The sequence below is a fragment of the Acipenser ruthenus genome, chromosome 11 (genome assembly GCF_902713425.1).
Source record: "Acipenser ruthenus chromosome 11, fAciRut3.2 maternal haplotype, whole genome shotgun sequence".
NCBI lineage: Eukaryota > Metazoa > Chordata > Actinopteri > Acipenseriformes > Acipenseridae > Acipenser > Acipenser ruthenus.
In genome coordinates, this window is record NC_081199.1 from 32,357,522 (window position 1) to 32,369,532 (window position 12,011).

A 12,011-nucleotide genomic window follows, 5' to 3' on the forward strand; every position below is an offset into this window, starting at 1 on the left:
GGACCTTTACTGCTAGTGGCAGCTAGCTGATATTTAATTGTCTGGGATAAAGAGGTGAGCTAGATCTGCTTCTAACTCAGAGGTGACCAGATTGCCTACAGCTGAAAGAACTTTCAGAAATGATTGTGGGACACTACAGCTTTTAAATGGCTTTATCCCCATGGTTTGTAACTGTTCTAAAAAGACATGATGACATGACTGCCTGTAACAAGAAAGATATATAAACAAATTGATCATCATCGATAAACCATTTAATAAAAATAATAAAAGACAGGAGATCATTGATCACAGTGAAGATTGGGAAAAAAAAAACATTACCACTATTACTAAAATTATATCTGTGCTCAGGGGGGCTATAAAGCCATGTATGGAGATGATGGTAAAGTATTGGCAATGAAACCATCAGGTCCATGTTTTCAAAGTGTTTTTGTTTTAAAAACAAAACAAAAAAAAAAACAGATAAGCATAATTTTTTTTTGCTGCAACACTGTAGGGTGAATGATAAAATACATACACTGTGTTCTATAATGAATATTTCTGTACCAAGAACGATAATTCTTATTAGTCATTAAACGAAAAGGATCTTTTCTATTTGTGAATTTCTTTTCTGTCTTTAAATGATTGAATTCAACTTCTAAAGGTATTTTATTGTACTTTCCCCAGATTCCCTCCTTAGATTTCCTGAATAAAAAATGATCATCTGCAATAACTCCTGCTGAGGCTTTAATAGTCAAACAGCAAAAGGGATTAGCTTTGTATGCATGTGTGAATTAAATATGGCTAGCTCCACAGAATAAATAGCAACATCAAACAGTGTCAACACCAAGTTACCCTTGCCAGCATGGATTTTGCCTCGAAGTAACAAACATGTGAAACTCAGGAAGACATATTAGCAAGTTTTCTTTCACTGAGTTAATCACGCTGAACAGCACCTAGGTGCACACACAATTAATACCCTCGTCATGAACTTCCAAAAGCCTAACCAGCTGTTAATCATTTTCGTCTCCTGAGGGAGAAAAGGAAATTCAGTACATAAGATGGCACAGAGATTCCACTTGTCATCCTATTTTATGTCCTGTTATCCTGCAATAAAATGACATTGTGCAGTTTGAATAAACAAACGTTGCAGAGCCTCACACTTATTCACATTCCACTCAGAGACAAAGCAGGACTTAACGTCCACTCTGATTTTAGCCACTTGGAAGACTGTAACCTCCTCATATACTTGAGGGGCCCTCTAATTATTGCTCAAATATTTTTGAGCTAAAACTATATAAAAATAATCATGGTTTACCTCAGAATTCTGTTGTTTTCAAAATGTGATGGCTGCACATTATATATGGAATGTAAATAGTGTACACACTGCAATAATTCCACATTAAAACTACAACATTAATTTGCAATGCAAATATGGAAACTTGGACAATGTTAAATTTGTCGACAAATAATAATTCCATCATTTATACGCTTCAACAAATTGGCAAATCGCCACCATGATGACAGCCATCATGTTTTACTAACTCAATGTTTAGGCAGCACGAAGTAAACCTAACCAGGCATGTCTGAAACACAGTATCCTACATTTTTATATCTGCGATGTGCTGTGGACAGTTATCTGAATTATTATTATTTTACCAGTGACTCATTATTCTAAAATACAGGTAGTGGACAAAAAAATGAAAAAACCTGGGTAAATGAGGGACACCAAGTATATTGAAAGCAAGGGCTTCCACACAGGTGTGGCTCATGCGTTAATTAAGCAAATAACATCCCAGCATGCTTAGGGTCATGTATAAAAATGCTGGACAGGCCTGGTTGCCTATAATTATGGCTAGCATGGCTACAAGAGGAGACCTCAGTCACTTTGAAAGAGGGGTGATTGTTGGGGCGCGTTTGGCAGGAGCTTCAGTGACCAAGACAGCTCAACTTGCTGATGTTTCACGAGCAACAATGTCTAAGGTGATGTCGGCATGCAACTCCGAGGGAAAGACATCATCAGCAAAGGGCAACAGTGGGCGGAAGCGCATACTCCAGGATCGTGATATCCGTGCATTAATTCGAAGTGCAAAGCAAAACAGGCGAGCAACTGCATATCAATTGACTGCAAATTTCAACCTGGGGGGTGAGCAGCCAGTTTCATCAAAAACGGTCAGCCGAGAACTGACCAATGACAAACAGCTTCCCTTACACACCTTCAGCAAGCAATGCTGGAAGAAAAGAAAATGTTTGTAGTATAAAAATACCCGGGGCTGTTCAATAAAGGACACAAAAATGATAAAGACAAAGCAATGAGGGAGAATATCTGGCAGTCCATTTCCAGGGAACTGCATATAGCTGGTATGTATGATTTGTTTACCTTTACTGAAATAAGTAGTCTGAAAAGATATTATCTATTCTACATGTTTATTAGCTGTATAACAGGACTATCATACGTGTGATTTTTTTCCTGCTGATGATACAATCAGAGGAGAGTTGCCTATCATATTGCATGCTCGCCTTTTTATCACAGGTCAAATCGCATCGCGACTGGTGTGCAGAGACCTTTACACTCAAAATCAGGGACCATTTGTGATTTCACACAAGTTTACTAGTCAAGCTTTTAGTTTATTCTGTTAAAATGTATGCATGTGATTTGTGCTGCAAACCTTCAATAATTCAGTGCGTTTTATGTCCTCAAGTGGAATGTTTGTTTTTTTTGTAAACATTTGATACATGACTTTTACAAAGTTTTTCTGTAACATACTCATACATCCCCCACAGGTGTACATTTAAAATTACAACTACCAATATGATGAAAAAGTTCCAAGACCATGACACATATTAAAAGTATGTACATACTAGTGTAGAATAGGATTTAACAATGGAATGTTTGAAATTAGATTCTCCAGAGGATTAACAAACTGACACCTCCATATATCCCCACAATCAGGACTGGGGTCAATTCCTTTTTAAAATTTGAAGGAATTGCAATTGGAATTCATATTTTGGAGACATAACTGTTGTGACTGCTCCACTGCTTTCATTTGAAGTCAATTTAATTGACTAACAGTGACTTAAATTTAAGTAGCTAATTTTAACAGAATACTGCTGATTGCAATTTTTATCAAATATGTGTTTGAATTGATTAAAAAGCAATTGAAAAAAATGAGACCGAAGGAATTGACCCCAAACCTGCCTGCAATATGATCCTCAGAATCTGATTCTGTAAACAACTCATTTAAAATATATAGAGGCCTATATCCTCCAAATATAAGCAGCTACCTTCTGCTGATGAAAGTTGGTGATTGGTATAAGAGGGAAATCCAACTCCTTTATTGGTGGAGCAATATGGTATTTTATCATGGTTATCTAGATTTCTAAAAACAAAGCACTATTCTTCATCAAGTGAAATGCACTGTAACCTGCTGTGATACAGTATTTTATTACTGGTTGACAAAAAAAAAAAAAAACCATCACGAGGAAAACATGTTTAAACATGACCTGTGTCCACAGCATAAAGAATCACAAAGAATTCCACATAGTAAAAAAAAATAATTTGCCAAAAAAAAGGTTGCCAAGATTGGGCACTTTAAAAAGTATTCTACATTAATTAATTAAAAAAAAAAAAAAAAGATACAGTAATGTACTTCAGTTCTGCCACTCTTTAGATAATCAACAGATGTGGAATAAAGCCTGCAATGAACAACCATGCAGAGTTTCATTGTATTCACGGAGCAGTTCAGATCAGTCATTAGGTGCCAGTAATAGAAGAAAATCACCATAACCTTTTATTTATTTATGTTTTTAAAACCATATTAAAGTTCCATCACTAGTGGATGACGAGTGATTCTGCAGACATTGCTACAAATATAACAGTCACATCCATACAGTATGCAAGGCTCTAACAGTTGCCAGGGCTTTTCAACCCATGCAGGGGATAACAAATGACAAGCTGAATAAAAGGGATTGTAAAAAAACTCCCTTATCAAGATGCCTTTGGTTTTACAAGTGATGGCAGACATACAAAAAATATATGTCTCCATATATTTATGTCTACGGTACATCGGTACATGGAAAATCACTGCACACATTCCTGTAAAAAAGGTCACACATGCTCATCGGTTTTGAGCCATACACAAAGTGACAGAAAAATTGTGTCATCGTTACTGGCAATATCCTGAAGAAATGGCATCTACATGGTGACCTTATCAAGGCTGAAAAAAGATGGTGTGCACACACATTTCAAAATGTGTTATTGTAAATTAGAAAGAACAGATTTGTTATGCATCTGAAATCATTTTCATGTGCTCTTCATAAAAAAAATGAAGAACAAAAGAAATGCAAGCTCCATTAACCTTTTTTTTTATTTAGCAATTACCTTAATTTCAGTATATTTTGTAACAGCCATATGGAGATCCACATTTTTAAATATTCAGAGAAACAACTTTATGTTTAGGTCTTTTTTTTTTCTACTGCTGTCAGTCAGAATAAGTACAAACTATTACTATTAGTAAATTATTATAATTTTTTTAAACAGAATATTGATTCTTTGACTTAACATGATACTGTACATCGAATAGAGCCAGTTTGGTGTGAACATAAGTAGTTCTTGTCTCTCTTATATACAGCAAGTATGATAAATTAGCATTTTGGATTTTAGCACTGTTTGAATAATTAGTACATTTCTGTACGAATGCAGTTAATGCACGCCGATGCTATTAGTACTATTATTTCATATTGCTTCACTGTTTTTATACAGTACAATTATTTATATACAGGGCTGAATTTAGTAATTTATTTGATTTACTTTACTTATTTATTTCTGTCAAACAACTTAATGGACTTTTAAGTAGGCCAAGCCTTCATTTGTAACATACAAACGAGATTAACTGGTATCAATTGCCTTTAAGGAGAGTAGAAAAGCCAATGTAAAAGATCTATTTATAGACATACATGCTGTAACTTATAGAAAGCTATTTCTCTTTATTTTAAAATGCTCAGAGTCCTTGCAGGGAACACACTTCCCCCAAGATGGGGTTTTCCCCTACTGTCGAGACCGAACATCAAGGCGAACGCATACTACCCCCTTACACAGTGTCTTTTCAAAATGTTTTTATTTTAACGATTAAACTATACATTTTTTAAAGTTTAAATGTTTATTTTATATATATTTAGTTTTCATTGATATCAGTCAGTTTCTCTTTCTCACTCTCAATTAAAATATTTTAATAAAAAAATTGTCTCCTCTTAATAAACCCCTACTTCAAACATCTGTTAAGAACTTTTCATACTATTCCTCCCCTGTGACATTGCTAAATCAAAAAGCTGGTAGACTGCCATAACTCATTTTACCATGTCCCAGTGGCATGATGTATTTAATTAATTTAAAAATAAATAAATAAAAAAGTTTTTATAAATGGGGTCCAACATTTTTTCTTCCTCAAGGAGGTCATTTCAAAAGATGAATAAATAAATACATTCAATATAAATGTGCAGCTTGGTGTGTTATAACAGGAGAGCATATAAATTTATCATGTTGTATTGTAAGATATTTTTGGACTCAAAGTCAAATGGACAAGTCTGCTGACTGCCAACAGCCTCAGGTCTATAATCATCTCACAGGGTTTCTATAATGATTGGAGACCCAGCTTTCACGGTTACTGATTGCTGTCACCTGCTTCTTGAATAGACACACAATGACGGCAATACAAGTTCTGGCAATCAACACAACAGGACAGCAGGCTTTTGCTTGAAGGATGCATAAATCTCTGTACAACTGTTTGTAGTACATGCTTTATATTGATTTCTAATTCATATTATAAAAAAAACTGTAATGAGATGGTAGAAAATTGTGTACACATTATTTTAAAAATAAAATACTTCAAACTACAAGGCAACAGTTTTGCAATGTGATTTATGGCGAAAAGATCAATGATAATTTAGAGTTTTCTGCCTCCTTGACAATCATTCACCTCATCAACAAAAACAAACTCCCTATCATGTACAACAGAGGTCAGGGAAACACAGTCTTGAAGCTAAACAGCTACAGCCAAAATAAAACCCATGACCTTCTGATAAAAACAGTCAACTAATAGAAAAATAGAAAAAGTGCAGTGTTGTCTGTACCACTCATTTTTTGTAATACTAGTACTAATAAGTTAAATAATGTAATATGTATATCATAATGTATACTGTTTACAAGTAATACAACTACAATATAATAAACACTATAGTAAGATACTGTGTACTGCAACATCTGGTAGTAAATACATCTTCTCAAATTTAGAACAATACTGCCCTCTTATGGCAACTAGACTGTTAAAAAGAAAACTACAATCATCACTGGAAAAGATTGATCATGATTTCATGCTGAAATAGTCTTGGGGTCCTCATGCAGCTTCTATTTTTCTGTTTTTATTGATTTCATTTTTCGGTGCTTATTTGTAGCTATTTTCAATATACTCCTAATTATTATTATTTTTTTCCAGGGCTTTCTCTTTTTATATAGTGTATGAAATTATTGTTTTCGGTCACTTTCCAAAATGCTTGGGCGTTTTTTTTCTGTCACAATATGTATAGTAACGCGATAGTACTTGCACACTAAAGTTGTACCTTCTTTCCTTTGCTGTCTTCCTCAACAAAATCCTTATAGTCACGGGCACATTCTACTGGGGTTTTTGTGTGTCCAGGCATTTTTTTACATTTCGTCAAAATTTGCAATTTTGTTTTAAATCCTCTTTATTTAACGGTAATATAGCTTTAAATCCTGTGAACAAGTCTCTGTTCCTGTAATCTCATTTGAAATATTACAAGTGGAGTCTCCAACTGAAATGTAGGAATGTGCTGCCACTCAGTAGTTGGGGTGGGTTTAAACTAAAGTATTCAGATCGAATCAATGATAGATAAAAGCCATGAAGGACAGACATTGCTCTTTTTTTGTAGTTTTTTTTTATTATTCTTATTATGTTTTAAATGGGAAAGGGGTGAAGTCAATGTGAACTGAGTAACCATTTCCAGTGTTTTTCCAGTGTTTATGGAAAGCCCTAAATATAACCTTAAAGCAATGAACTATGCTAATGTATACCAGTATAACTAAATTATTCCAGTACAACTAAAGTCTTAAAACCAAAGTTTAACCCAATTTATATCAATTGGTACATATCAGTTAACTGGTACAATATTGTCAAATTGTTTCATATAAAAACCTGTAAAATTAGGCCATTCAGAATCAAAAGTTTAAATGAATTTCCAAATCAAGATGATTTTTGGGTGTGGACAAGTGTATTAAACATATGAACAATAAAAACAGGAGCAAAAGTTTAATGTATTTGTAGGGGAGATGTTTCTCTGTCAAAGACTTCTTTGCAGTGCGTCACTCATTCTTGGCTGGTTTCACAGACCCTGATTAAAACTCATCATGGACAACCTTACTTAAGGTAACTTTAGATAGCAAGATTAGTGCTAAATCAGGATCTATCTAACAAGCCATCTATATCCTTACCACAGTCTATGTTAAACTGCCCACCCACAAAAACGAATATACGTTACTTGCTCACCTCAGACCTATGCCTTTATTGTTGGCCATTGTATAAAAACAGTAGAAACAATTCAGTCTCACGATTCTCTACTTTTTGAATGGAAAACACAAATGTACTGCAACTGGAGTAGATTTGGCCATAAGGATTGCTACACACTTAATGTTGCTCAAAAAAATGACAATTCACATGTATGAAATCACTTTTTCAGCCTAATCAAGGATGACAGGCATATCACTCGTGCTGAAAGCTGTTGTAATTTATATTTCAGAAAAAAAGAGGAGATACACTGTGCCTCTTCACTTTATCAAATCTTTCTTTCCTGATGTCAAGTCAATGTTTTATTCCAATGCTTTTAAAACAAAACAAAAAATATATACAGAATAAAACAAGTGATGAAACACCAAGTTGTGTCAACCATTTTGACCAGGCCAGTGCAATCTTGCTCATGGGTCATGTTGTGGGTAAAAAAAAATCCAGTCCAGCTTATTTGTTTATCCAAATTGAGCTTCAAATGAATGGTTTACAACCAGCACTTTTATTTGGTTTGGGATCTGTAGCCATATAACCAGCTTCCAGATCCTGACCTCACAATGAGAGTTGGGGAAACAGGTTCACATATAAATATTTCGATTCTTAAAATATGAACTTCCAGTCATGAACCTAGCAAGTTTCTCTTTTACACATTGAAGTCCAAAGTTTCCTATAATGCATTAACAAAGCTTCCACTCTTTAGTGTTCTTGTCACACTAGCCCAGTCACTTGTACAGACAGAAACATCAATCATCCCTAATTTCCATTCCCCAGGAGCAGCTGCCCTCGCAACACAATCTACTAAAACAGCACTTGACCTATTTGTTCCCGTCGCTTGTTGCTGTAACTGCTCACCTGGGACACTACTTTACATTATCACCAATAATCTAAAAAAAATCAACAAACTTTACAATTGTTACAAGGGTAATATGGACAGGTGTGTTTAATCACACAAAAGACACCTCATTAACCAGGTAGTGACGGAACAACTGAAAAATCCCCACCACCACTTCTTGTTTGAACATTGAACTACATTTTATGGAAACATTTTGAATAAAATATACTGAATATGTTCTCCAGAACTGTTTCATAATACAGTGGATTACTAAAAAATTATGACAGTACAGTGAATTATTGTTCAAGTAACATTTCACAGGATTCACTACATAACTTATTAAAAGACAGACACTGCTCCAAGAACTTTTCTATTTTTTGAATCCTGCTATCAATAACATTATCCACAAGTGCATCTATATAGTTCAAAAGTTTAGCCTCAGTGGAAAATTAGTAACTGGTCGATAATATTAAAATACTTAAAAGTGGACATGTCTGACAAAAATATTTACATACTAAATCAGTGGTACACTTATTTGCTATATTGGTTTTAAAAAATGTCTGGTCTTACTAGGTTAAAGAAAGCTGGTTGCAGCAACCATTACTTTCAGTTAGTCTTTCACTCTCCAGGTGAAATGACAAAGGAAGTGTAACTGTCCACAACACTATTTCCTGTCTTTAACTGACCAATTGCTTCCTCTGATGACCACCATGCTTTGCAGCCAGTGGCATGCTTTGGCCCCAGACACATTGCTGAGGTTAAATGCCCTAGGAAGAGAATAGGTAACAAACTACCTAAAAAGTAAGCTAAGCAATCTTTCTTTAACCTAGTAGAATCTGTTTTCTATGAAAATAAATGAATGTATTTTATAGCAAACCTTTCAAAACTGAATATTTAGACCTAAGTAGAGAACCAAAGTGTGTGGCAGGTATGATTTATCAACTTATTTTGTTCACTATAACCACATTTAGTAGTAATGACGGACATTCAGGTCTTTGACCAGTTAGTTAATGGTTAACTGGGGGTGCTAAAGAACTCCCAGCAACATGCAGATATACCAAGAGAGAGCTGAAAACAATTTTTGGTTTATGTTAGCAATATTGCTAGAGAATTAGGATCTCTAATGCAGCAAGTGTATTGGTTGATGTAGCACTCAATGCTCCATTAGGTTCATACTGATTGTTATGATCCAGTGGGACACATACACGTGTGACACCAACTCACATGAACAAAACTGTACACACCAAGTAGCTAAAACAGATTAATACCGGTATGCTGCATAATAACTAACTATTTCAAAGCTACAAGGCTTATTTCAAAATAATACTCACTAGAAAAAAGGGATGAAACAATATATACATATTTTTTTTAAATAAATGTTTAACATTGGTCTGTAACGATTCCCAGCCTGATATTTTATGTGTTCCTCTTTTTTAAGATTTTCCTTTTTTTTAAGATTACATTTGTATATTAAATCTAGAATTATATGGTATAGCTTTTTAAATACTTAAATCAAGCCTTTTTGAGGCTGAAGAGGTTGATGTTAAACAGTGCAAAGACTTACTCAAGCAGGATCGTTTGGCAGCGGCACTTGCTCCACCACAACACAAATCTCCTCCTCGATGCACCAGCTCCAATTCTAGATTCGTCCTAAAAGCAGAAAAACGATTATAATGATCATTTACCAAGAAAAAAAATGTATACATTTGATAAACGGAATACAATTCAATTCAATTCTATCCTTTTTTTATATTTATAAACAACTTCATAACTGCAGCATTATGTATTTCTTTACATAATGCTGTTTGTGTTCAATGATTTACATAAGCTGACACACTCAAAGATCAATGTTTTAGGCTTTTACTATGTTGGAGACCATCAGTTTCAAAGGTTTATACTAGTCCAATTCAATGTGATTACATTTTAGTGAATTATTTGATAAGTTTCATGCACATGTGAAAGTTTCAAAGAATAGTGGTCAATTTTCTCTAACAGATTCAAACAGTAAAGATAAACCACAATGACCATTATACATTTTTTTAAAGCTGCTCAATAGAACCAGTGGCACCTCTCCAAGAGATCACAACCAACGCGTAGACAATAATTTCCTTGTGTATTTAAATGTGAAATTCAGTGAACTCCTATTTCTCAGTAATATTAGCATATCTACTATGTGTTAGAAAACACTGTACACTGGATAAACTATATTATCAGGTTTCATAGAAACATGCATACAACCAGATAGGTATGTCAGGCATAGTACTGTAATAGTTTAAATTCTATTATTCATGCCATCATGTGAAGGATGCAGTAAAAAGGTGCAGTGCATATTCTTTCCGAAGCATTCATATGGTATAAATATTTGTGTGCTATTAATACGTACACATAAATATTTATATTATGGCTGCATTGGTACTTAATTTACTTATTAATTACATGGCTGAGAATCTTTAAACTCAGAATATATTTTTGAGATAATTCAAATAAAGTGTGTGTGTGTGTGTGTGTGTGTGTGTGTGTTTCATGTGATTCTAAAAATAAGAAATTCAGAAATGTTATTATCCCAAAGTTGGCAGCTTATGCCACCAGGCTCTGAAGCAGTGCTTAAATCCTCTCCCTTCCTCAAAGAAAAAGCAATTTAACAATGATAATGTTCCTGCACGGGGCTCCATCTGGTTGCTGCTGATAAGGGCATCTGTGTGACAGGGGAATTTTCCACTCTTCAGGCGATTTGCAGTGCTCGCTGCACGTCTAAAACTAACCAGCATGGAAGCAGAGGCCTGGGATTTCACACCAATGGGCAGAATACAAACGTACATCATCATGCCTTAGTTCATCAAGGGAATATAAATGAGGCAGCAATTTTAGACAAAAATGAATGGCTCAATTGACCCCCTAGGATGTATAGATTTTTCATATAGCCTTACATTTAGAACATATAAGAACATAAGAAAGTTTACAAAACGAGAGGAGGCCATTCGTCCCATCTTGCCCGTTTGGTCTTTGGTAGCTTATTGATCCCAGCATCTCATTGATCCCAGAATCTCATCAAGCAGCTTCTTGAAGGATCCCAGGGTGTCCACTTCAACAACATTACTGGGGAGTTGGTTCCAGACTCCCACAATTCTAAGTGTAAATAAGTGTAGCCTCCTATTTTCTGTTCTGAATGCCCCTTTATCTAATCTCCATTTGTTGTACCTGGTTTTGGTTTCTTTTTTCAGGTCGAAAAAGTCCACTGGGTTGATATTGTCAATATCTTTCAGAATTTTGACTGCTTGAATCAGATCGGCGCACAGTCTTCTTTGTTCCAGACTGAATAAATTCAATTTTTTTTAGCCTGTCTGCATACAAAATGCCTTTTAAACCAGGGATAATTCTGGTCGCTCTTCTTTGCACTCTTTCTAGAGCAGCAATAGCCTTTTTGTAGCAAGGTGACCAGAACTGAACACAGTATTCTGATGAGGTCTTACTAATGCATTGTACAGTTTTAACATTACTTCCCTTGATTTAAATTCAACACTTTTCACTATATATGCAAGCATTTTGTTGGCCTTTTTTAATAGCTTCCCCTCATTGTCTAGATGGAGCCATCTGAGTCAGCATAAACTCCTAGATCCTTCTTCAATTTC

The 12,011-nt window shown here is 34.8% G+C and overlaps 1 protein-coding gene across 2 annotated transcripts in view; it reads right to left on the reverse strand.

Moving 5' to 3' along the window:
• The window catches only part of LOC117426637 (E3 ubiquitin-protein ligase ubr3-like), a 74,017-nt gene that overhangs the window by 18,489 nt on the left and 43,517 nt on the right, over positions 1 to 12,011 (reverse strand). For both annotated transcript variants that reach the window (XM_059033696.1, XM_059033695.1), the window contains one exon: positions 9,947 to 10,032. In XM_059033696.1, coding sequence (XP_058889679.1) covers positions 9,947 to 10,032 — 86 coding nt within the window. The remainder of the gene's footprint in view (positions 1 to 9,946; positions 10,033 to 12,011) is intronic.